The 27,578-nt window shown below is 38.9% G+C and overlaps 2 protein-coding genes across 2 annotated transcripts; both read left to right on the forward strand.

Annotated features, from left to right (window-relative positions):
- Positions 1-8,826: 8,826 nt before the first annotated feature.
- Positions 8,827-10,490, forward strand: nkx2.3 (NK2 homeobox 3). The gene is made up of 2 exons (XM_060924726.1): positions 8,827-9,190; positions 9,723-10,490. Exons 1-2 carry the CDS (start codon positions 8,839-8,841, stop codon positions 10,364-10,366), a joined length of 996 nt encoding a protein of 331 aa, XP_060780709.1. The 5' UTR covers positions 8,827-8,838; the 3' UTR covers positions 10,367-10,490.
- A 12,826-nt stretch (positions 10,491-23,316) lies between these two features.
- Positions 23,317-24,360, forward strand: nkx3.3 (NK3 homeobox 3). Its single transcript, XM_060924727.1, has 2 exons — positions 23,317-23,644; positions 23,828-24,360. Exons 1-2 carry the CDS (start codon positions 23,317-23,319, stop codon positions 24,298-24,300), a joined length of 801 nt encoding a protein of 266 aa, XP_060780710.1. The 3' UTR covers positions 24,301-24,360.
- The last annotated feature ends 3,218 nt before the right edge of the window (positions 24,361-27,578 follow it).

The following is a 27,578-nucleotide window of genomic DNA, read 5'->3' on the forward strand; positions in this document are numbered from 1 at the left end:
TAAAAGGGGTCCTTCAAGCGTTCTTAAAAAAAGTGAAGAGTTCTAAGTTTTCTAAAAGGAATCCACTTTGAAAACACTTTCTGATCAGGAAGCACTCTGCTGTAGGGTTCTCCGGAGAATCTTTTATGCTTTGCCCCGACGAACAAACGAAGGACCCTTAATGTTTCTAGAATTCTTTTTTTTTCTCGAAATGAATGATTGTTAAATAGTTCTTCGTAGAGTCATGTCAGTAAAAGAAATTTGTTTGATTCACATTGCCTGAATAGTTCTTCAGTGGGATATTGCAAGTCCCTACATGCATGCTATGAATACTCTTGAGTGCTCTTATTTTTGTTCAAAACACTGACAAAGTGTCGGTTTAATTCCCTTTTTTCCTTTTCTTTCAATTGTCTTTTGGTTTTCCTTTCATTTATTTTCCTTTTCTTTCTGGTCTTAAGGAACAATAAAGAGAGGCCAAACATACAAAATCATTATTTTACAAAAGCAAAATAGCTATATATATAAAATTGCCATGTTATATTTAAAGATGTGAATCCATTAGAATAAATAATATACATCTCGCAATACATAATCATATTAATCTTTTCAGTTTCCTCCACATTGCTACAAAGTGAGTGATTCCCAGAGCTTACTTTGTGCTTGAGGTTGATCGATATTCTACATTTCCCAAGCTAGCACACGCCTACAGAGAAAGGAGCCAACTGCTGTGCCAAACTCAAATCGCAAAGGAAATGTTCAAGCAGAAATATGGTCACTTTTATTTACAGATATGACGACACATGAATGGGAACTCATGGCTTAATGAAAACAAATTGTCATTTTGATGGGAGACGCCACACTGGCTGCTTAGAGCAACACAGGCTTGCTGCCTGCAACATGTTTACCCTGTGGGAGGTCATGTGGTGTGTATGTACAAGTGAATACCTTATAAATCCAAATGAAATTAATTATATTATTGTTTCAGAGACAAACTTAGTAAACGATGGACATTCCAGTGGTCAGATGAACTCAATACAACCTTTCCTTTTTATTTTTGCAAATTAAGTGAAGCCCAAGGGACATTTTAAATGAAACAAGAGGAAATGTATCCTTTCACTGGCCTACTGGATGAACAGTAGCGAGTATTTACACTGGTATAGCTTTATCACTCCTCATCATTGGCAATAGAAAGGATGAGAATATTTAGGTTGCATGCTTCCTCTTGCACCACATTCCCTGAGACATAGGTCACATACATTATAGTCTTAACAGTCACTAATTTGCACTCATATATACAAACACACACCTGCAAGGCTAAGGCCGTCTGGGCAGAAATGCAGCTGTCTAATTTATTGGTCCCATGAGGAGGAGCAGGAGGTAGGGATCTATACTAGCCTAACTTCCGTCAGTGGTCTTTGAGAGCAGACCTCCCCAACTTGGTGCTGCAGTGTGACAGAAAATGTCTGGTGTTTCAGTAGGGTCCACTCCCAGGCCTTTGGCTCACCTCTTCTTTTCCTCCCAGTCTGAGGCCAAGGCAGGCAAGGCCATCAGTCACCTGACTCAATCAGCGGCACAATGGTGCTGCCGAGGTCTCAGAGCCCAGCTGAAACAAACAGCCTTCAAACCAGCAGCTGATAAGGCTCACCTTCCGGGACCCAGGGGGTCTGCAGCTCTTCAGATATGCATACTGTATATATAGCGGGCTTTGTGCCTGGCCTGAAAACCTGGCTCAGCAACTAGTGTGCCAAGTGGACACATTTCTGGATCAACTTCTTTTATAAAGTGAAAAAAAAATGGTCTGAGAGGACTGTGTAGTTCGTAGTTTTGTTTCCAAAATGTTATGATCATTTTATTGTAATAGATTTCTGTATAACTGCTCTGTTGAAAGTGATATACAAATAAAATCGAAATGAAACGAACTTGTAAAAGTGTTTCTTTTATATTCGCTTTCTGAAAATCCCTAACTTGATTCACATACACTTTGAGATAAATCAAATGTCATAATTTTAGGCAAAGCAGTTTTTTAAATTGAGTGAGATTTTTTTTTTTTTTTTGCTAAACATATTCTGTACATGGGGCATGTGGGGAGGGGGGAGGACAAGTTTACTGCCACTCTCCTGATTTTTTTTTCTCTAGATCTATTTTTGTGTAATTTGCAAAGCTCCACCACAGTGGCCATGCTTTTTATAGCCACCTATCTCTTATTCTGGACAACCCACACCAACATGCCAATCTGTACACCCCTGTTACTTCTGTGTAACACTGACTTGTCACACTGTATACCTACCACTGTTCTTTGTCTCTTTTTTTTTTGCACCGTCAGCTGTTGTCGCTTATATTTTATTGTATTATACACATCTCCAGAATCATGTCTCCTTGTACATGACTATCTTTACATTTTACCATTACTTACTATGGACTCTTGCACTCCAGTTCCCATTTGCACATATTAGACATCACGATGCTTGCATAGTCTCATATATTGTTCAGTCTATTGACATATATTGCTCTTTACATAGCTTATGTACAGCCTTGACCATGTTCTTATTGTCCATAAGCCCTGGAACTTGCTACCAAGCATTTTGCTACAATGAATATAGCTCCTTGTGTGTGACAAATAAAATGGTCTTTCCATCACAACAGTCCTTACATTTTTAACAGCAGTAAGCTGTTTAAATTTGTGCTTACAAATGCATGCATATCTCAGAAACCTTTTCTGACTGCATCTATTCATCCATGTGCACATGGATGAATAGATGCAATCAGAAAAGGTTTCTGAGATGAAAAATCAAAGTGCTCCATGTAGGACCAACTTTGAGGTACCACTTCAGGTTGGCACTAGATACCAATCATTTTTATGGTCCTTGATGACCCACCCAATGGTTTTTGGGTGGTTTACCAAAAACCATTAGGTGGGTCTGCAAGAACTGTCAAGCAGGGATGTTCATTTGCAGTACAGCAGGTTATAAATCCTTGAGTCAACAAATCGCAACTAAAGCTATGAAATCTGGATTCAGTGCAACTTTACTGTGGAATTTATGAAAGTAATTCTGATTGGTTGCATTTTGGGTGTGTGAAGGAAGAAGGTAGTAAATCCCTTGTTGTCATACATCTGCAATTATTCAGTTCACTTTAAAAAAAAAAAGTGATTGGATCATGTCTGAACCACACACACCACTCTTCCACAAATTCCACTGCATTGTCTGGGTGATTTATTGACATGGAAATCAAGACATCCTAATTGAGATTAATATGTTGACATGCCTTTGAGAGCGCGAGAGCAAAATACAGTTTTAATACTACAATTATACTGTATAGCAACATTATATCCTGGAGTCATTTTTGAAATTAAATAACTATACTTGTGAACTATTATGGGCCTATAACTGTCTGTGAATATATTATTACTTGCAATCATATTTCTGCTTCAAGAAAATTGGCAAAAAATATTCAGTTTATGGTTGCATGTTGTTGTTAGTCTTAGAAAAGAAAAGGAAAAACAGATGCTTTGAGGGTTCTTCAAGGGTGGTACCTACAAGTTCTGTTTAGAAGCAGTCAAATTAACCAAATAGCCTTTTAGGGTTCGAGATTGAACTTTTCTTCAGAGTGTAATGCAGTGACTCGCAAACCAGCCATCTTCTGAGTCCATAACCTTCACTTCACGCCTCTGCAGTCAAACTTCGGTGCAGGTCCTGATGAAGATGATCTATTGGCCTCTCCCTCCCTCTGCTGACCAGCTCACTGTCATGGCGCTCAGGCCTGGGTTTTGTTAGGTTCAGGAAACAGACTCTTCCTTCACGTAAACATGGATTTAATGTCTGTTTGTGTCCAGACTGGTACTGGCACGCAAACATTGCTGTCATTTCTCTCAGATTCATTGAGGAAGGAGATGAAGCTGAAGGTAAAGTGATTCACGGGGAATGCTGCATTGTTTTGGTTTATTTTATTACAGAGAATTGACATTTGTCAGAAAGCTTTGGTAACAAAATCCATGTGAATAATGCCAGGTATAAGTGGAAAAAAAAACCCACGAACGTTTATTTAAGACATGGGATTGTGGCAGTTTATACGGTATAAACATTTACAGCATGTTAGTGGATTAGTACAGGGCTATAATGAAATATCATAATAAAGAGAGTAGTGCGTGTGGTACAGCTGATATCCGTCCATGTCAGGCGGGCCCGGTTCCATAAACGCGAATAAATGGTTTTAGCTCTCAGATAAACCACAGGCCATTACACGAGAAAACATAGTGGGGGGGGGGGGAAACCCTATGAAAATTATTTAAAGTCACTAGGAATGCACCAAAGTAAGACAGAAAACTAGGTATCAATATTTTTTATAGTAAAATAAATGTCATATAAACAAAATAATGCTAGTTTTCTGAAAGAAAGTTTGCTTAGAAAGGAAAATCTCTGAGTAAGTGTCAAGAGCTACGAGGTAATAAAAATAAGCTGCTCGTAGTTAAGCAATAATGACGGAGGGGTTTCGCTCTAATGAAAATATACGACGTTTATGTTAAACTCTTAAAAGGTCTTAAACAAGCGGAGAGCGCATGCGCGTCCAACTAAAAAAAAAAAAAACTGGACTGACAAAACTTTATTCTATGGATGAGGTTGAACTCAGGACCGGTGCGTTTTACTCTTGTTTCACTTTATACTTTTATCAGTTTGCACAGACACGTCAGTGAGATAGTGATAAAAAAAATTTCCCTATAATATTATAGGAATTTAAATTGCATAAAATAAACAGTATGAGAGTCGATGCTGTTGGAGACTGGGTTATAAATAAACACGTCTCCTCGATAATTCGTGTTATAACGCAGGATTTGTAAACCTAAAATAGCTTATGTTAGGTGTATTTTTGTAAATGCACACAAATATATATCTATAATATATGGACACTAGAGTGAAATGCTGTGTGTGTTGGGGGTGAGCAGGACACATGCGCCCTTCACGCTCAGCTCAATGTCCTGCTTGAGTGAGATGCGCAGAACCTAATGGAGCTGTTAGTGACCTCTTCACCAACACACAGCACATATTAATACCGCTAACACAAGAAGCAGACAATATTTCTGATAAGCAAACACACACACACACACACACTATATATATATATATATATGGACACTCATTCGAGTCTCGAATGTTTTACTGGGAAATACATCCAGGACATGCAGAACCAAAACCGTGACATAAATCTCTACATGTCACTCGTGAGAAATGTTTTTGATAAATTTGTGTACTTTTTGTTTGTGAATGTGTCCATATAATCAAAGAAAATCACACGTTGGCTTGAAGATATGAAGTTTATCTTCTCGTGTTGAAAAACTCGCATTTTTTCATACATCACAGATCTGAGTGACATATTTAAATAATATTAGCTGGCGTTTTTTTTCCTGGTCTATCAAATATATTCCATTCAGTTAGCATGATATTGAACGAGTCGAGTTCAGTAGTAGCCTATCATGCTAGCTGAATGGAATATATGTGATTATACCACGAAAAAAAGACAGCTATTATTATTATTATTATTATTATTATTATTATTATTATTCCTTTCGTGTGTTCAACACGTCTTTCTCTTTCAAAATTCTCTCAAAATCTAACGTATTTAATGAAGCAAACCTGGCGGCCATGTTTGTTTATAAATTGTCACAGTCGCTCGCTAGCGTGGAAGTTTTACGTCTCCGACGTGTGACGTCACGTTGTCTTGACAACCATGCAATATCGTAAACCATATCCAGCGCTCATTCTCCACTGGGTAGAGTGACGTAATACACGTAGGATGAGCAATATGCTAACAATATTGCATGCTACCAAACCAAATGCATGAAACCGGCTAGAAGGGAAGAGAACACGTGTTTTTATTCCATCGAAAACGTGTCCTGTAAATATAAGAATTCCCGATATTTCATTATGATGATGTCACTCCCAGTGTTTTCCCTCTAACTGGATGCGCATTGACAAAATGGTGAACCGGTTCAAAATTAAAAATGTTTTGATTTACTTGCCTATTTTTGTGGATGTGTCTATATAAAATGAAGAACATTACATGGTTGCGCAAAGATATGAAGTTTATCTTCTAGTATTCAGAAATATACCTTCACCAGTTCAAAATAAACTTCATATCTTCACGCAGCCGTGTAATATCCTCTCTCTCTCATACACACACACACACACACACACACACACACACACACACACAGTATATATATATATATATATATATATATATATATATATATATATATATATATATATATATATATATATATATATATATATATTTTTTTTTTTTTTGTGTGTGTGTGTGTGTGTGTGTGTGTGTATGAAAAGTGAACGACCGTATAGCTTAATTATCCAGCAGTCTAACATCTGATATATTTACTTCTTGCAAATCATGCCAGTTAAACAAATTTCATTCCAAATAGATCCTCAGACACTTCACCATGTTTGTCCTTTTTCCACTGTGTCAGCACATGTGGATTTATCATGATGGATGGTGGGTATTTTATAGAGTCTCTGACTCTTTGAACTGATAAAAAATTAAGATAACGTATAGCCCACTTTAACTATAAGGATATTGTGCAGTCGGCTGTCTGCATGTTTGTCCGAATTAGCACCAAAATCCCCGGTGTCAGGCTACATACGTGTTACCAAAAAAACCCCCAAACCATTATACTGTAATTAATTCAGCACGGTGTCTCTGGAGAAGAGTTTATTGAAAACTGCGTCTGTAACTCTGTTAACATGCAGCACGATTAGCCTCCATGGGCCATTTTGAGACATTTATCTTTAGACGGGAAGACATCAGGCTAATCTAAACAGCAGTGTTGATTGCTAACGGATGAGATTATCTCGTTTCACTCTCCTCTGTTTTTCCTCCACTTTTTAGCAGCGACCAGCTTTTGTCACTGGCGCCGGTGCTGGACTGCAAATGACACATGATTCAGGACAAGAGACAAGAGACAGTAGAGAGCATCGCTCAAGTGGACAAAAAGGGTGTCCATCTCCTATCATACCGACACTGTTGTTTAAGTAATATATAATACATAGATCAAAGCAGAGCTCAGCTAAAGAATGCAGTATTCATTAAATACTTGTAAAAATAAAAAGAAGAAATAGAATATGAATAATTAAAAAAAGAATAGGAACAAGGATAAAGATTTTTTTTTCAGGTGATTTTAGCCTGTACGTGTGTTTTAAAGTTATGACAAATGGTGCACGTTGTTTATGGGACGGCACAATTTCATTTTCATCTAATTCAGTCGTTAGACAAAAGCCCAGAGAGCTTTGCACTACAGAAAGTGTTTTAATCCATCGTGTAATTTAATGTCGTTTCATTTTTGCATGGATTTTAAGTAAAGATGTGATTTGCTTTCATACACGGTAATTATTGTTATAGGCACATAGAGCATGCTTCATCAGTTCATGCTGCAGAATCGTCAAGTCCTTGTGTAGTGGGTAAAACCCCGAGATTATTTAACGTAATGTATGTCGATGCTATCATATTTTTATCTGTAAGGCTTTCTAGTAATATTAACTTGCAGTTAATAATCAGTGATACGATTTCTTTTCCTGAAATAAGATAGGGCTGTGGTGAAATATAAAATATGCCTAAAGAGAGGGGGAGAGAGAGAGAGAGAGAGAGAGAAAGAGAGAGAGTGTAATACCACTGAAATAAATCATAATTTTACCACTGAAAGTCAGATATCCACGTGTTGGACTAGGCTCAACAAAATGCCTTCTAACCTTCTTTGATATCAATTTGAAGGACAGCTGATCTTTGTTTTATAAATTGTTTTTTTTTTAAATACACGTTATTCAAATGGAAATTGCAAAATAATTTACTGGAAAACTCCTTCTATCTAAACTGTGCGCCTGAGTCAGCACTGCGGCTGATCATCTCTAAAGGTCATGTGTAAGCGTCCACTTCAGCAGCACTGCTCATCTCACGCACTTCATTAGTTAGCCTGGCAGAATAATAAAGCTTTCTAATGATCGCAAGCACTCATACATTAAAAATATGCTCTTCAACAGAAATCTGTTTCATCCCTCTGAGAAGCTCCACTTACACTCAGCGGACAAATATCCAGAATTCGTTTCTAAAGCGATTATCATGTATTTCAAGCTAAATAATAATAATAATAATAATAATAATAATAATAATAATTCACTCAAGGTCGTCTGGACAACGTGTGTGTGTGTGTGTGTGTGTGTGTGTGTGTGTGCGCGCGTGCGTGTGTGAGAGAGAGAGAGAGAGAGAGAGAGAGAGAGAGAGAGAGAGAGAGAGAGAGAGAGATTTGGCCACGTAAACTTTCTGCCCCTGCAGTTGTTCATGTCTGTAGAGCCATGAATGTACGCTACTCAAAATAAATCAATAAATAAATAAATAAATAATAATAATAATAATAATAATAATAATCACATCCAACACTGCACCTTACATTAGTCTAAAATATGCGGTCAAATAGGAGTCTCTTTTACTCAGACAGTGTAAGAAACAGTGAGCTAGTTGGTTTGGTACTGAGGACATGTTGCTCGTCACTCGTTCAGCCTTCATCCCGCCCCGGGAGCATGACATCACCAGCACCAAGCAATGCCACAACTTCAAGAAACTGCTGCAAAACACACAGCAGCGTCTCGAAGCTCAATGCTTTCACGAGGGGACTGGCCCTGCTCGTCCCTCTACGCGCGCCTCTGTCGCTCTACCCCGAAAATGGAAGATTAGTTCACGTGTCGGGTATGTTTCCCTGAAATCTTTACCGATCTCAAGTAATATTTTAGTAAGACTATCATTGCTTCAGGACGACAGTTCAGCAGAGCTCATATTCTAGATGTCGCTGAACAGAGCCCGATGATGCTTCCCAGCCCAGTAACGTCAACCCCGTTTTCTGTCAAGGACATACTAAAGCTGGAGCAGCAGCAGCAGCAGCAGTCTCACCATCAGCACGGCCAGCTTCTGCACGCGCCCTTACCGGATTTACAGCAGCAGCAGCAGCGCTTTCACACTCCACCATCTTGCCTGCTTGGAGGCGCAGAGAGCCCCGGATTCTCAGACAGCGAGGACAGGATGGCTTTCCTCAACTCCCTCTCCGTGCAGGACAACCTGGTGGAAAGCAGCCTTTCTCCGCCCATGTTTGGTCATCCCGCTCTGGGACACGTCGTAGACGCAAAGTTAGAGGACGACCTCGAAGAGCAGGACACCAGTGAGAACTTTGCACTTTAAAATGTAGTTTAAAAAAAAAAAAAAAGCACGACTACCTAAAGAAACCTTCCGTATCGTGTTGACCTAAGGGAAGGGTTACGGAAAACAGGATGTTGATCTTTAACTGTAGCCTCATTTCGTTCACAATCACAATTCGATGTATTGGCTCTATTTATCCCGATTGTTTTGGCTTCTAAAATGTGAAAATGTTCATCTTTCCTATTGTCTTATTCTCTTAATTTTTTGAAGGCTTTTAGAAGCAGTGAAAACAAATGGGCTGAGATCCTGAAATGTGAACATGAGCTTAAAGATAAAAATTAAATGGGAGTTTTTGCGCCTATTCCCATTTGTTCCAGAATTTATATAAAACTCAAAGCGTTTTCAGAATTTTAGGAAAATAAATAAATGCACCACAGCGGTAACATACGTGGACTTATTATTATTATTATTATTATTATTATTATTATTATTATTATTATTATTAGCCCCTGTGTGTGTGTGTGTGTGTGTGTCTGTGTGTGTGTGTGTTGCAGAGAGTTGTGGTGCTGCAGTGAGGTCCCCGGACTGTGAGCTGCCTTCGGACCCCGACAGAGCCCAGAGGCAGAGAGCCAGGCGGAAGCCGCGGGTGCTTTTCTCCCAGGCGCAGGTTTTTGAGCTGGAGCGGCGCTTTAAGCAGCAGCGCTATCTCTCCGCTCCTGAGCGAGAACATTTGGCGAACACTCTGAAACTCACGTCCACCCAGGTCAAAATTTGGTTTCAGAACCGAAGATACAAATGCAAACGCCAGCGTCAAGACAAGAGCCTGGAGATGGCTGGTCATCATCACCATCATCATCACCATCACCACCATCCTCCACCACCGAGACGCGTGGCGGTACCGGTTTTAGTCCGGGACGGTAAACCTTGTCTTTCTGGATCACAGAATTATAACGCTACCTACGCTGTGGGGTCCAACCCGTACGGGTATAATGGTTACTCAACCTATAATAATCCTGCATACACAAATGCCTACAATTGCTCATATCCTAGTCTCCCAGCACTTCCAGCAAACACAGGCGCCAACCCGTTAATGTCCATGAGTTTGAATAATCTCGGAGCACACTCCCAGCCTCAGTCATCACAAGGGACTTCCGTTTCATCGTGCCAAGGACCTCTGCAGGGCATCCGGGCGTGGTAGTGCTACAACAACCACATTCCTTCTGTACAGGCTTGAATAAGAAGCTTCACACTGATAGCAATTCATCGCATATATTGTATTGTGGCTATAGCAGCACGCTACAGATCAGCAGGGTCACTTTACATCTGAGAATGTAGTCTAAAATGTGTAATGACGACAAGCCTATTGATTGCATGTAAATTAAGTTGTTTTTCATGCTGAAAATATTTTGATTAACATGAAGTATTAGGTTTTTTTTTTTGAAGGTGGAGAGGGGTTTACATCTCATGGTATTGCAGTATGCCTATACCTTGCGTTGGACCAAATGCTAAATAAAAGTTTGGACGCTGGGGGACGCATGCACATACACATCCAAACAGACAACTTCTTCTCCTTCTTCTTCTTCTTCTTTTTTTTTTTAAATCAGTCAGTAAATAATTACAGTATCGACTGCATTAAACTACACTTATGTAGATCTAGATCTACCTATAGGCTTTCAAATGAAAGAAAAAGGTGCAAATTTGCTTTTCAATAGGCCTCTTTTATACTGAGAATAATATTATATGCTGCTCAGTTCTTTTGGACTTCTTTCATATTGCCTTAAAGTACACAGCAGATTCCCCAGTGTTGAATAAACACTTTCAGAGTTTATTTGTGTCCAATTGGACATATATAAACACAGTAGGGTGTTAAATCAACACTCTGGGTGTTAATATAGGCAAAGTAAGTGTTCAAATCAACTTGATGTTAACTACAGGATCATTTGATATGCAGTGAATCATGTTTGTGAAAAGGTCTTTGAGAAAACATGAATGAAGGAACACCAAGCTCCTAGGTAAATGTAGGTTAAAGTTTGTTATAGGCCTGCCATTTTAAAAGAAAGACTCATGTTTCCTGCCCCGCCTGTGCATGAGAGAAGTTATAAAAATAAAGCCAGTCAGTATATTCACTCCGATTTGTGATTAAATGAAGTGCACTGTGTTTCCAAGCTTCCCACTGATTCATTTGCGTTTTCGCAGATCGAGCATGAAGACAGTTGTTGTATAGGCTATTTATGTTGAGAGAGGCCAGGCGCACACGAGGTCTCCTGACGAAAAGCAGAAGCTCGACTGGGAACTTAAACAGACATAAAGAGTGGACATTAATATCAGCGTTTTGGTAATTCAGCTGGACACGATTGCAGCTTTGCGATAAATGTGATCTAATGTGCAGTCGGTTCAGTGTAGATGGAGCCTACAAAGTGTCTCAGCATGATTACAGTTCAAACAGAACTTATTATCTCTAAAATAATTATGGAATAATATGCCATTATTACAAGCAAAATATTTTGTAGATGGATGGATGGATGGATGGATGGATGGATGGATGGAGTTGTATTTTCATTTTTATTGCAGTTTCACTCCTGACAGTTTGTTTAACTATAGAGACACACTTACAACTCAGTTAAAACGAGCTCCAGCAGAAAACGTGCTGTTTGCTTGTTAGGCCATTACAGAGGTCTGCCGAAGCTTTTAATGGAGATTAATAGAAATGTAAACAAAGCGTCGAAAAGACCTTGTCTGCGCCGAAAGCAAGGATGACCACTTCTTGTGACTAGTGCACTACCGGTAGGGCATACCTGGTGTCAGGATAAGTGGTCGAGGCCCTTGAGTGTAAATAGCGCTGGCGACAGAGCGGCGATGCCTCGGGACGCCAGGGCGCGTTCACACACAGCCTCTTGTCTTGATTTGTATCTCTGACTAGATAGGAGCCCTTCCATCAGGCTTAGGCTGCGTGGAGTTTTCCTAAACATTGACTTTCTCAGTTAGTAGTTAGTGCTAGATAACATTTGACCACACTGTTTCCAAAAAACTGGAACACTGTAAAAAATGATTTGTTGTTTTAACTTAAAAAAGTTAGTGCAAGGGTTGCCTTAAGGGCTGCCTTAAAATTTTGAGTTCACTGAAATTAATATAGTAAGTTCACAACAATTTAACTTACTATGTGAATTCCAGTGAACTCAAAATTTTAAGGCAGCCCTTGCACTAACTTTTTTAAGTTAAAACAACAATTTTTTTTTTTACAGTGAAGGCTCTCATTCCATATAAGACATGCCATTAATAAATCAGATTAAAATCATGAATCAAATCCCATTAAGTTTGACTTATTTTATTTTTATATTTTATGGTTTTGTGGGAAAAGGAGAGTAAATGAAGTGAAAGGATAGATATGGCAGAGTCACAGGGTTGCTTCATTTATTAGTTTATACACCTGATGGCCCACACTTCAAGGCCTTGTTGTTGTTGTTGTTGTTGTTTTTCAGTGAGTAAACAGGAGCAGCAGATTGCAACCCCCAATATGGTGATAAGGCTTTACTCGATGTAAACATGCACAGATCGGAGTTTATTTAGTAGTCGTTTCTGCTGTGACTGCAAACAGGAGACAAACATCTCCTTGTCGTCACAGGGTTCGAAATAAGATGTAGAGATCTCGTAACGAGGCTGGCTCGTGTGGGCCACTTGCTGTCTACATATGTGAATAATCACACCAACTAAACTCATACAGGAGTGTATTATACAGTCAAGGGCGGCATGTTGCTACCTCACATGCGGGTCCAGGGTCCGAGCGGGTTCCCTTCCGGTTCTGTGATACCCTGCGATGGACTGGAGTTGCGGCCACTGACGTCGGGAACAAGAGCATCCGTCGTGATCCTGAGGATAAACGAAAAAAAATGAAGTCAAATTTATGTTCTGGTCCTGGTGCAAATGAACACTGCGTACGAGCACGAAAGTTTAGGAATATATTGCACGTGGGTAGAAAACAAAATGAGTGTACAAAAAAAAGATAAAGTTTTGAGAAATTAATGGCAGATGTTAGCCAGAAATGCATAGAAAATACTAATTGTTTTAAGGGGGAAAATAATATAATATATAGGCCATGAAATAAATTGTAAAATTGTGTACATTTTAAATAGTAAAAATAAAGTGTATGTATATATGTATGTATGCATATGTGTCTCAGAAGTGCGTGTGTGTGTGTGTGTGTGTGTGTGTGTGTGTGTGTGTGTGCGCGCGCGCGCGAACTCTAAAATATATTCTTGATAATTAGGAAACAATTATTTATTTTTTCCCTATTTTTTTCTATTTAAAAATAAAATGAAATACAGCTCTATATATCAGAGTACATTCCCCATTAAAATGCTGCGCATATATATATATATATATATATATATATATATATATATATATATATATATATACTGTAGTGTGTGTGTGTATATACAGTTGGATTTTTATCCGCTTTCGATGCACGGCGTTCAATGCACTGAAGGGGACCTTTTGATTTGGGTCAACTCAGGATTCACGCAAGACAAGAAAAAAAAGGGAAAAGAAAATCTTTCTTGGAGCCTGCACAAAGGCAAAGTCAAAAACAAAGTACTCAACGATCATTTTATTTCCATCATACCTGCTGACACAAATATACTGGTTTTAGTGATTTATTCTTATATTAGGGGAAGCATAAGCCGGACACCATCGTCAATGTAGTGCAGCGAATTACTAATTATTCAATGATTATTCAATGCACGCAGTTGGACCATACAGGTTTTTTATATTATTATTATTATTATTATTATTATTATTATTATTATTATTATTATTATTATTTTCTAAAACAGTAAACAGTACTGAAACAGAAGATACTTTGTTTGGTCATTTTTTGGGAGAACCAGAAGTGTATTCGCAGCAGCTGTTGAGTGGTGCAGTGGTCACGTGTTTGCCTTCCAATAGTCGGTGAGTTAAAAAAAATATATATCAGATTGTTAGTACATAGGCGAGAAGATCTGTGCTCGTTTGCCAGTAGTCTCCATAAAAATAGCATAATGATATTTAGAAAATCTCAACCTTTTTATTATAAGGACTATGGAAAAAATGGACAATGTTGTTATCGTTTTGTCTGTTTGTTTGATTTCAATAGAGCTAGAAGTTAAAGCGGTCTCCTGTTGGCTAACTGGACCAAGTGGCCCGCTGTCTTCAATTTAGTAGTGCAGTTTTATTTACAGTTATTCCACAAAATCGGGTGGTACATGAGCTGATAGCTGACGAGGCGCGTAGCGCAGAGTCGGCTATAAGCCATGTACGATGAGATTGAGTGGAATAAGTGTGTTATTATGTGCACATTCACTGGATTTTGAGAAATAGAGCATTTTTATTTTTATTTTTTGCAAATACAATAAATAAAAACTTTATACAAAACGTCCAACAAAATCATTTCCACTTAGAATGTAAACAAACTGGCAAAATGACAGTAACAATTTGTGAAAAAATGCTACAATAATAATTCTTGAAAAATAAAAAGATATGTTTTTACCAACAAATACTCTTATTCCATATTTTGTTGCTTTTTTGTATTTTGGGGGTTTTGTTTTCGAGTAAAGTTTTTATTTTGTCCTCAGTTGGTTCAGCAACACCATTTTGTTTTTCTCTACTCATGGTATATGAGCCAATCACAGCGCATGATTGCTCATATCCAGTGCATGTGGATAGAATAATTCCCAATGTTCTCACTCCTGAGGAAATCAATGAATAGTTTTGATAAATTTGTGTACTTTTTGTTTGTGAATGTGTCTATATAATAAAAAGAAAATCACATGTTGGCTTGAAGATGTGAAGATTATCTTCTCGTTTTGAAAAACCTGCATTTTTCATACAAAATACATTGCGGATCTAAGTGACACAATTCCCAATATTTCACGCCGATGACATCATTCCCAATGTTTTCCCACTAACTAGACACACATTGTAAAAATGGCATACTGGTTCAAAATTAAAATAATTTTGATTAACTTGCGGGGGGGTTTTTTTTGGTTGGTTGGTTGTTTTTTTGTATGTGTCCATAAAATATAAAGAACGTGACACAGTGGTGCAAAGATATGAAGTTTATCTTCCCGTGTTAAAAAATATAATCACTCATTCGCTTTGCTCACTTGTAAATACCTTCACCACTCGAAAATAAACTCCGTATCTTCATGCAACCATGTAATATCCTCTATATTCTGAGCTATAGTTCGTTTGAAATTTTAAAAGTGTGCGCCCTCTAATGACTAAATCTGACTTCTAGAGGGCACGCAAAGTTTAAATGCCATTAATAACCGCAAGGTGGCGCTACAATATTATTTCCTATAGACCCCACAATCGGAGTGAGGTATACTTTTAGTGAACTTAGATTTTGCCAAATATATTTTAAAATTAAATAAATAAATACATGATGATATAATAATAAAACGTCCCTGAAAAGGCACAAGAAAAAAAAAAACTTTAAGAGGAAAAGACTCAAATCCACCTTCTTCTGAGTGACATCAGACAGTAATCATTAGACCGTTGTATGGAGAAAAAAACAGAGCAGTCTTAAACGGATTGAAAATATAGGCTAAAGAATGTTCAGTATAGGAGTCCTGGGATATGAGTCACAGAAGGTGCAAGACTGTGATGGTGGTGGTGGTGGTACAGTGATGCAGTGGGTAACATTGCTGTGGCACAGCTCCCGGGTCCCCAGTTCAGTCCTGAGTGCGGGTTACTGTTTGGAGTCTTTGTGCATGTTCTCATGTCCACTGGTTTCCCCCTGGTTCTCCTGTTTCCTCCCACCATCAATAACTGTAAAATGTAACACATGCTGGTAGGTGCATTGACTAAGATAAATTTCCCCTAGTTTTGAATGTATGTGTCCATGGTGTACTGTGGTGGCCCTTCCCGGGTGTACTGCTTCCTCAGTGTTCTGTTGATAGGTTCTGGATTCACCACACTGATCAGAATAAAGTGGATCATTAAAGTCAGTGAGCAAGACTATGGTGTCCATGTAATATTATTCCACTGAAACAGGAAAGTAGGTCTTAGTCAAGAACTGCACAAATCTTCAGAATATCCATGTGAGATTATCCAAAGCTCCAGGATATGTGACACAAGTTCAGACCATTCCAGAAGCAGGAGAGAGAAAAAACAAAGTCGAGCATCAGGATCAATCAGGCAGGTCCAAAAGGCGAGAGCAGTCATAGCAGAAGATATCATGATCTGACATATAGCATCACAGAGGACGAGTGTACCTACAGCTCAACAGACAGAGAGGATTAATAGTATACATAGACTAGAATACAGTGGCTTAAAAGGGTGTAGCCGTGATTGGAGTGCAAACAGGAACTACAGAAAGTGGATGTACTGCACGTATGCATTTTAGTTATGGCCTGGATGCCAGTTGACGAATCGTATTTTGAAGTTTACTGGGAAATACGCCACTCATACAAACTACATCCGGGACATTGAGTAATATATTTTTCCAACATCGTCACCGGTGAGGATACTGATGAATTGTTTTGATAAATTTGGATACTTTTTGTTTGTGACTGTGTCTATGTAATAAAAAGAAAATCACATGTTGGCTTGAAGATATGAAGCTTATCTTCTCGTGCTGAAAAACTCAGATTTTTCATACAAAATACATCATGGATCTGAGTGACATATTTAAATAATATTGGCTGGCGTTGAGTGGTATATCAGGTATATTCCAGCATGATATTGAACGAGTTGAAGATGAGCTGAATTCACCCCTTTCACATATCCCACAATCCACTGCATGGTTGGGAACTTCCGGTGGCCAGGCCCAGGCTGCTGATAACGGTACAAAAACCAATACTGGGCAATATAATCAATTTCGATGTTCAAATTTCGGATGTTCAAATATTATTATAGGTTTACATGGTCTCACAGATTTTTTTCAAGCTTACTGCTCAAAATGATTGCACTTTTACAATTTGTCATCAATATAAATTTGTCATCAGTTTCGATGTTCAAATATCGGATGCAAGCTGAAATGTGATGTCATTAGATTGCTTTTATATGTTTAGTTACTGATTCCATGCTATTTTTCATCAGCACAGAAGCTTTTAATTGGTTATCCTTATATTATTGCCCATACAGCCCTTTCACTTTCACTTTTTTTCACTGTTTACACGAAATACATGTTCCAACTCCTCAGCACTATCACTTTGGCCAACAACATTAACAGGGCATTTACACTGATGACAAATTGTAACTGTGCAATCATTTCGAGCAGTATTAATCTTGAAAAAATCTGTGAGACCACATAAATCTGCAATAATATTTGAACATCCAATACTGAAACATCTCATCTCCTCTAGCCGCTTTATCCTTCTACAGGGTCGCAGGCAAGCTGGAGCCTATCCCAGCTGACTACGGGCGAAAGGCGGGGTACACCCTGGACAAGTCGCCAGGTCATCACAGGGCTGACACATAGACACAGACAACCATTCACACTCACATTCACACCTACGGTCAATTTAAAGTCACCAGTTAGCCTAACCTGCATGTCTTTGGACTGTGGGGGAAACCGGAGCACCCAGAGGAAACCCATGCGGATACGGGGAGAACATGCAAACTCCGCACAGAAAGGCCCTCGCCAGCCACGGGGCTCGAACCCGGACCTTCTTGCTGTGAGGCGACAGCGCTAACCACTACACCACCGTGTCGACGAAAAAAATTATTATTATTAATATTATTATTATTATTATACATACATACATACATACATACATACATACACATTCCTTTTGGGTGTTCAACGCATCTTTTCCTTTCAAAATTCTCTCAAAATTTCCCTATTTAATGAAGCAAACCTGGTGGCCATGTTTGTTTACAAATTGTCACAGTTGCTTGCTAGCGTGGAAGTTTTATGTGTCCAGTATGTGACGCCATGCTGTTTTGATAACCATGCAATATCATAAACCATATTCAATGCTCATTCTCCATTGGGTAGAGTGATGTAATACACGTAGGATAAGATCTGTTAAGAATATTGCATGCTATCAAACCAAATGAATGAAACCCGCTAGAAGGGAATAGAATACATGTTTTTATTCCATAAAAAAGTGGCCTGTATGTCTCATCTCATCTCATCTCATCATCTCTAGCCGCTTTATCCTGTTCTACAGGGTCGCAGGCAAGCTGGAGCCTATCCCAGCTGACTACGGGCGAAAGGCGGGGTACACCCTGGACAAGTCGCCAGGTCATCACATAGACACAGACAACCATTCACACTCACATTCACACCTACGGTCAATTTAGAGTCACCAGTTAACCTAACCTGCATGTCTTTGGACTGTGGGGGAAACCGGAGCACCTGGAGGAAACCCACACGGACAGAACATGCAAACTCCACACAGAAAGGCCCTCGCCGGCCCCGGGGCTCGAACCCAGGACCTTCTTGCTGTGAGGCGACAGCGCTAACCACTACACCACCGTGCCGCCCCAAGCCAGCCATTATTATTATTATTATTATAATACACTCTTCATATCAGCATTTTCATAGGCCAATGCTAGCTTACCCGGGACTCTGTGCTGTTAGCGTGGCAGTCCAGTTAGCTTCCACTCAGTGTAGCAGTAGCATTAGCGAAAGCTGACACTAGCTTACCCGTGATTCGGTGCTGTTAGCATGGCAGTCCAGTTAGCTTCCACCCAGCATAGCAGTAGCATTAGCGAAGGCCAACGCTAGCTTACCCACAACTCGGTGCTGTTAGTACACCAGTTCAGTTAGCTTCCACCCGGCATAACAGTAGCATTAGTGAAGGCCAACACTAGCTTACCCACAACTCGGTGCTGTTAGTATGGCAGTCTAATTACCTTCCAGCCAACACTAGCGCAGTCAAGCCGATTATTATTATTATTATTATTATTATTGTCCCTGTGTAATTTACTTAGTTACTTTTAAAATCAACATCGACAGCTACACACAACTGAGTGACCTGGTAGCCAAAATTCTCTGAAAAGCTTCCATTTTAATGAAACAAACCTGGTGGCCATGGTTGTTTGCAAATTGTCACTGTCACTTGCTAATGTGGAAGTTTTACATCTCCGACATGTGATGTCGTGTTGTCTTGACAATGTGTAATATTATAACAATATTGCAGACTCATTCTCCATTGGGTACAGTGGCATAATACACGGAGGATAAGCCATATGATAACAATATTGCATGCTATCAATAAACCCACTAGAAGGGAATAGAATACATGTTTTTATTCCATGGAAAAAGTGGCCGGTATGTATAATAATTCCTGATATTTCACTCCGATGACGTCACTCCCAGTGTTTTCCCTCTAACTTGACACGAGTTGTCAAAATGGCGACCCGGTTCAAAATTAAAATTCTTTTGATTAACTTGCATATTTTGTGGATCTGTCAATATAATGAAAATAATATGATCTTTAAAGAATATTATCTTTATCTTCTAGTGTTGAAGAATATTTCACTCATTCACTTCGCTCACTCGTGAAATACGTTCACCACTCAAAGATGAACTTCGTATTTTCGCAGCACCATGTAATATGCTCTATATATTAAGCCATATACTGACCAGATTAGTCTTTTGAGAGTGTTTTTAGAGTGATATGTTTAGAAAATACAGATGTAATTGCTGTTTTGATGTATTTTTTGTGGAAAGCAGCAGCGTCAGAATTCACTGGGTTGGCTTTTTTCTATCTCGTCTCATCTCATCTCATTATCTGTAGCCGCTTTATCCTGTTCTACAGGGTCGCAGGCAAGCTGGAGCCTATCCCAGCTGACTACGGGCGAAAAGTGGGGTACACCCTGGACAAGTCGCCAGGTCATCACAGGGCTATAGCCTGTGATATGACCTAGAAATGACACAATATTCCTCATGCTCTGAGTAAGAACATATCTATCCATTTTTAATGATTAGCTGTCAAAAATACTTTTCTGTCATCAAACTGACAGACTCTCTGACAATTTTTTTTTAATCTTTCTTTTTTATTTTTGGTATCGAGATAGGCAATGGGCGGCACGGTGGTGTAGTGGTTAGCGCTGTCGCCTCACAGCAAGAAGGTCCTGGGTTCGAGCCCCGGGGCCGGCGAGGGCCTTTCTGTGTGGAGTTTGCATGTTCTCCCCGTGTCCGCGTGGGTTTCCTCCGGGTGCTCCGGTTTCCCCCACAGTCCAAAGACATGCAGGTTAGGTTAACTGGTGACTCTAAATTGACTGTAGATGTGAGTGTGAATGGTTGTCTGTGTCTATGTGTCAGCCCTGTGATGACCTGGCAACTTGTCCAGGGTATACCCCGCCTTTCGCCCGTAGTCAGCTGGGATAGGCTCCAGCTTGCCTGCGACCCTGTAGAAGGATAAAGCGGCTAGAGATAATGAGATGAGATGAGAATGAGATAGGCAATGTAGTGGCCTAATGTAATCAGGTAGTGAAAAGTGAAAGGTGTTCGTGTATGTTTTGAAAATGCAGACTACTGCATGAGCAGAAGACCATGTAGGCTACATCAAGATCTTTCCATGATGAATGGAAATTCATCTTCTTCATGAAGAACAGACAAATGCTTAGTGTATGTTCTTTATCAGTGCGTGTTTGAAGTGCCTTATTTGAAAAATTCTATAAAACGCAGTGTAATGTAATGTTATAGCCTATTGAAAAATAAAGTAACGTTTCAGCAACAGGGAGGCTACTGGTCGAAGTGAATAAACAAATGGCAATGTTTAGGAGCCGAAGGACTCGGTTCGTACTGGTGAGCTGAACCAAATTCTGTGACTCACTGAAAAGAACCGAAATTCTGATCACCAGTATGGAGCACGTGACAGCGTGAATCTGACCAATAGAATACTCTTTCCTGCTCAAGTAAACGTCACTAGCCCAATGTTGATTGTTTTTAAGAGGTTCTATAGAAAAAAAATTAAAACAGGTAGGCAAACCGGAAACAATTTCTAAATTGTTCAGTGTATGACCCACAATAGGTTACGCCAAAGCTGGTGTGTGCTTTTGAACAGTAAAAATGAGCACAATAATAAAACGAGATGAGGGAAAGAGGAGGAGGAGGAATGAGGAGAGGTGCTGACTGCGGACGGTAGGAGACGCTGATGCTATAAGATCCCCAATAGGTGAGCTAAGAGTTCTGTATAACATAATACAGTGCTGTATCAAATGATATAGCTACATTATAACGTAGCCTGTACAATTATATTATATTGCATTACAAATTTTGCAGTCTTCTGTTTCAGTTTCATGATGGGTCTGTTTGTGTGAGCTCTATAGTCGAGCAAATCGTCCAATAAGGACTGACATGATGCAATGATTATTTTTCCTCCAATTGCTTTTGAGTTTAATACGTTTGGATTTACAGACAATCGATGAGGACGGAATCCAGTACAGGTCAAGATTAATGGGTTTAAAAGGCTGATCAATTTTCCCTTTACAGTATAGACAGATATGAACATTTTGTGCTGAATGATAATATTTCGTTGTGCTTTCAACTTCAGAAAATGGAAGGAAAACATCTTCGGAGCTATTGAACTACTTTCCAAATAACAGTTTATCTTTCTTTCTTGATATTTTCAAGACAATTCTGTGTCAAATAATTAAAAAAAAATTTGCACCCTATTGTATAGCACTTTTAACAATAGACATTGTCCCAAAGCAGCTTAGAATCTGAATGACCCAAGACATGAGCCAATTTTATCCCTAATCTATCTCCAATGAGCACGCCTGTGGCAAGGAAAAACTCCCTCAGACGACATGAGGAAGAAACCTCGAGAGGAACCAGACTCAAAAGGGAACCCATCCTCATTTGGGCAACAACAGACAGCATGACTTTAACAGTTTTAACATGAAGTCTGTTTCGTTGATGTTATAACTCTTCATTAGGGTGCATCAGTTGCCCCCTAAAAATGAAAAGTTCCTCCGATCATGATGCATTTTTGTTTTTATGTTCCTTTTGGTAAGAAAACACACTGGGTGAAATATTTTGACAAAATTCAAAAGTTTAATGGTGGCACCAGGAGCTCAAAGTTATGGAAAAAGCTGCTATTTTATGACTTTTATGACAAAATTTCGATCACTTTCATGAAACATTATGGCACCTTATAGAGTATACCAAATATCTTAGATACACATTTTTAGTACATATTCTAAATATATTATCAAGCACAGTTTGAGTTTTAGCTGTTCATTGAATCATTGTTCAACTACTTTTAGACAATACAAATGTATTATGAATCACATTAATGCTTCTCAATCCCTTGCGAAGGTTCTTAACATGATCTCTGGGTCACAAGAAATCAATAAATGGAGTCCAACATTGTGATTCAAACCTTACGCGAAAACATAAAATAAGCATTTTTTGGCAAAAAAAAAAAAAATGAACCTCATGGTGCCACCATTAGACCTTTGAATATGGTCAAAAAATTTTACAGGATGTCTTTATTGGTGAAAAGGAACACCCAAACAAAAATGCATCAGATTTTATAAAAGTGAGGGCAACTGATGCAACCTACTCTTCCTTAATGGAAACTTGAGTGCAAAACTGTTCATGACAACTGCAGTTTTGAAGTTAGCAAGTCAGCTGTAGTCCTCAGCCATAAAAGCATTACTGTAAGAGTCCAGAGCGTCTTCCAAGTGTGACTTTCAACTGTCCAATTGTCCTGAAAGCAGTGAGCTTGGAGTTTCCAGTAAGAGCAGACAAGCAGGTCTGTTTCAGGGGCAAAATTGCATTCTCAAAATGAACTGTAGTTAAATGGCATGGATCTTTAATGAAATAGGCCTACTTCTGGAAGCTCTGGACGGAAGAGTGCGAGTGGGCGGAGTTACGCGGCGGCACAGCCAGGGCATTGGCGCACCGTTTCTATAGAAGTGGAGAAAGTGTTGATGTAGGAATGACTTATTCTGACACATTGCTTGTTGATTGGCCTAGAAGGAGTTTCACCACAATTAAACCAAAGTAAAAGTGGAAGACTTCGTCAATCTTTCCAGTGACAGCCAGGGTTTGCGTCTTTTTAAAAACAACAACAACAACAACAACAACAAACAAACAAATTTAAAAAAAAAACCTGGCACATCAAGCCCTCGCATCGTCTACATTTTTGGAGCATTTTTGAAGAACTACATACTTCTGACCCAAAGGTTATATAAATGTTGTAAATGGCGAGCGACAGCTCTTCGTTCTCAATACATAGCATTTTGAATCGAGGGTTTGAGTCTCAGAGAAATAATCGAGTCTCACAGGAATACAGAGACGGATTTGTGAAGGCAGAGCTGCTCGGGAGGGTCGAAGGGATCAGCTGCTGTCCCGGATCCACTCATCAGTGCCGGGATGGGAATGCAGAGGATGGGAGCAGGAATGGAAGCATGGTGTACGGACACAGCAGGGTCGCTCCCTGTGCGCTCGACCTTGACACATCATCGGATAGACAGTCCTGTGGAGAGGAGTCTACAGGAGAGGAGACATTACAGGCAGAAAACAGACAAAGTAAGTCTACTTAGATTTGGAAAAGGAAAAAAAAACCGTGACAATTTGTTGCTGCGTAGGCTAGAGACTCCACCAATCTATATGCGGTTTGTTGGACACAAGCTGATGCGCTGCAGCAAAAAAAAACCCATTAAGAGTCGGCAGATTTTGCGCATGTGATCATTTTATCCTGTTCTTCTACAGATCTTGATGTGCAGGTTCCAGATTTGGAGCTGGAGAAGAGGGAGAGCTGTGCTTTTCCTGATCATCACCCGAAAGCCAGTAAGAAGCGGTGCCGCGCCGCGTTCTCGCACGCGCAGGTGTGTGAGCTGGAGCGCCGCTTTAACCTGCAGCGCTACCTGTCCGGTCCCGAGCGCGCGCACCTGGCGGGAGCGCTCAAGCTCACCGAGACTCAGGTGAAGATCTGGTTCCAGAACCGCAGATACAAAACGAAACGGCGACAGATGGCGGCCGAGCTCGCGGCTACCTCGGCGTCCACGCTGGCCAAGCGAGTGGCGGTAAGAGTGCTCGTCAAGGACGACCAGAGGCAGTACGGAGCGGAGGATTTCCTCCCACCTCACTATCTGCGCCTGTACCAGTCATACCAGTGCTGCCCTTACATGTACTGCCTTCAGCCCTGGATGTCAAACAGCCCGCTCAATACAAACCTGTACTGAGTACTGACCCCTTCCTCTGCTTCACACGGCTCTTTTTTTTTATTCTGAAAGATTGCAGGACGCAGACTTCATTCTGTAAGCTAACTGACTGATGGGACTCGAAAGATTTAACGACCTTCATGGATTGCTTTTGATTTTGTTCAGGGAAATGAAAGCAAATAATGATGTATTTAAAAGATGCAAGTAAGTGCCTGAATGTTTGTTTGTTTGTGACAGCTATACTAGTATCAGATAAAAATCGAATTTTGTGTGCCTTGTGTTTAATTTCTATCACCCTTGTGAAATAGGGTGCATCAGTTGCCCCCTAAAAATGAAAAGTTCCTCCGATCATGATGCATTTTTGTTTTTATGTTCCTTTTGGTAAGAAAACACACTGGGTGAAATATTTTGACAAAATTCAAAAGTTTAATGGTGGCACCAGGAGCTCAAAGTTATGGAAAAAGCTGCTATTTTATGACTTTTATGACAAAATTTCGATCACTTTTCATGAAACATTATGGCACCTTATAGAGTATACCAAATATCTTAGATACATATTTTTAGTACATATTCTAAGTATATTATCAAGCACAGTTTGAGTTTTAGCTGTTCATTGAATCATTGTTCAACTACTTTTAAACAATACAAATGTATTATGAATCACATTAATGCTTCTCAATCCCTTGCGAAGGTTCTTAACATGATCTCTGGCTCACAAGAAATCAATAAATGGAGTCCAACATTGTGATTCAAACCTTACACGAAAACATAAAATAAGCGTTTTTTGGCAAAAAAAAAAAAAAAAATGAACCTCATGGTGCCACCATTAGACTTTTGAATATGGTCAAAAAATTTTACAGGATGTCTTTATTGGTGAAAAGGAACACCCAAGCAAAAATGCATCAGATTTTATGAAAGTGAGGGCAACTGATGCACCCTAGTGTGAAATGATCCGTTGTTATATAAAAGTTTACTGTTCGGACTGTACCTCGACACTGGGGTTTCGATCCAAGTCGGTTGACTTGAAGTTTGACCTCATTAATTAATAAATAAACCTAAATCAGAGTGAAAAGTCTGTAAAATGTTACTTTGTAATCAGACAAACAACGCGATGAGTTCATTTTGTAAGTGGACTTTGAAGAGGAAGTGATGACGAGGGAAATAAAATCACCAGGGAACAATTTTAGTCCTCTGGATTAATGTTATTTCTTGACAGTAAATATTGCATACACAAGAAGCGAGAAGGCCACTCATTTGCTTGGACAGCAATAATAAAATGGAGGCTCATTTGAATTTATCATGCATCATAGACAAGAGATCATTTTGAACTCAGCAGTGATGAATAATTTAGTCAAATGGGTTTACTCTTAATTTAACTAAAGAAAATCCACACAAATATTTGCATTTTTATATCGATTTATATGGGCCTGTTTGTTGAGTTATTAGACATGCCCGTGTCAAAACATGTTACATTTCTTTAGAAAATGGGAAAATTATTATTTTTTTAAGCATGCTCACAGGCAACACCAAGAACAGCACAGTATCCGCGATATTTCAATAATATTGAATAAAAGAAGAACAAAGAGAATATGAAATATGATGAAAAACAGATCGCCACAGGTCTGATTCACAGGACTAATCCCCATCGCTTCTGTGATTGGACAGCTCATAGGAAACGTGCTCCTTCTAAGATACAGCCAAATGGTTTTGATGTACACAAAAGTAAAGAAATAATACAGTATTTTTGTCATTTCTAAAACTACTACATATCAGTTTTACAATTGAAATGTTGACTAGATGCCTTAAATTTCCGTGTCTCTGTACAGTTCACATTCTCACAAGAGAAACATTCACTGAAAACACAACACGTGGTCATTTCATATAGACTAAGCAATTTTATTATTTATATATACACACACACACACACACATATACATATATATATATATATATATATATATATATATATATATATATATATATATATGATTATGTAAATTAACTTGATAAAAATACAAGAAGAAGAAGAAGAAGAAGTGAAATTAAAAGAATAAAAAGAAAAATCTGTCTCTTATTAATAAGAATCTTTAAAGTTGTAATTACATTTGACCTCATTCATGGAATAAAAATATATATATTCCAGACGTATCCAGTGGTGTCTGCTCTCCATCCAGAAGTCTGTCATTATTTAATCCTAGCTGAGCCACAAACATGGAAAACATTTTTTATCTGGATGCTATAACATGTATATAAATTATACTGTGCTAAATTGCAAAATCTTCTGATTATAGTGAAAGCTTTTAAATATTTCTTGAAACATATAGTAATGTTGCCAACCTGTCGAATAAATAGTTATTAAGATTAATAAACAATAGACACACGTTTATGTACTTGATAAAAGACTGAGGAGGCTAATTAACTTTTATATATAATGTAAAAGGATTTTAAAACAAACAAGCAAAAGATTGATGACAATAATAAATTATAGCCTCGATTTTATTACTGTTCATGTTAAGTATATCCAGATTCATGGCCTATGAGCTCAAGAGGCCTTTGCACACAGCTGCATGATTCAGATACCGTCAATAGACCATGTCAGTGTTTCAAAACACAGTTTGGCAGAGTTTGGACAGAAGACATTAATAATGTGCTGTTGAAAGGCCAACACCTCCATAACGAAGGGAGCGAGGCACTCAGGAGCATGACATAAAAACTCCTTTGGGTGATATGTAGTTCAGCAAGACACACTGTGATAAAATGCTGCAACACAGAAAACTCACAATATTCACCACCAGGAAGAAACAAAACAATACATTAAAAGATAGAAAAAAAATCATAAATAAAAATAGTGATTTATTTATTTATTTTTAATGAGTGATTCATCAGCTTGGATTAAGGGAGAAAAGCCACAGCAAGTTAAGTGTGAGCTAAACAGGGTTTGGTGAAGCTCTGGTATTTACGTTCTAACTGACATTTTGTATCTGAACAACTACATAAAATAGGATTGCATTTAAATTTGCCAACGAACCAACCAACCAACCAACCAACCAACCAACGTACATACAGTACATACATAAAATGATGCAACTGCTTCTTGACATAATATGGATAACTACAGTTGTAGAATAGGGCTATTTACTGTAGGGGAGAGTGAGGAAACTGTGGACAAGTTTTCAGCTTTTATAGATTGTGTGAAATTCTTTGTAGGTAGCATCACATTCATATTGCATCAGAGAGTATTTACTACACCCTCTTACCTCAATGTTAGTTTCTCGGCTTGTCTCATATACTGGCCTTCA

This window comes from Neoarius graeffei, chromosome 7, assembly GCF_027579695.1.
Source record: "Neoarius graeffei isolate fNeoGra1 chromosome 7, fNeoGra1.pri, whole genome shotgun sequence".
Lineage (NCBI taxonomy): Eukaryota > Metazoa > Chordata > Actinopteri > Siluriformes > Ariidae > Neoarius > Neoarius graeffei.

Coding starts and splice junctions, on each gene's coding strand:
- nkx2.3 (XM_060924726.1), top strand. CDS start 8,839: ATGATGCTTCCCAGCCCAGTAACGTCAACCCCGTTTTCTGTCAAGGAC. Junction 9,191..9,722: donor CCTCGAAGAGCAGGACACCA/GTGAGAACTTTG, acceptor TGTGTGTTGCAG/AGAGTTGTGGTGCTGCAGTG.
- nkx3.3 (XM_060924727.1), top strand. CDS start 23,317: ATGGCGAGCGACAGCTCTTCGTTCTCAATACATAGCATTTTGAATCGA. Junction 23,645..23,827: donor ACAGGCAGAAAACAGACAAA/GTAAGTCTACTT, acceptor GTTCTTCTACAG/ATCTTGATGTGCAGGTTCCA.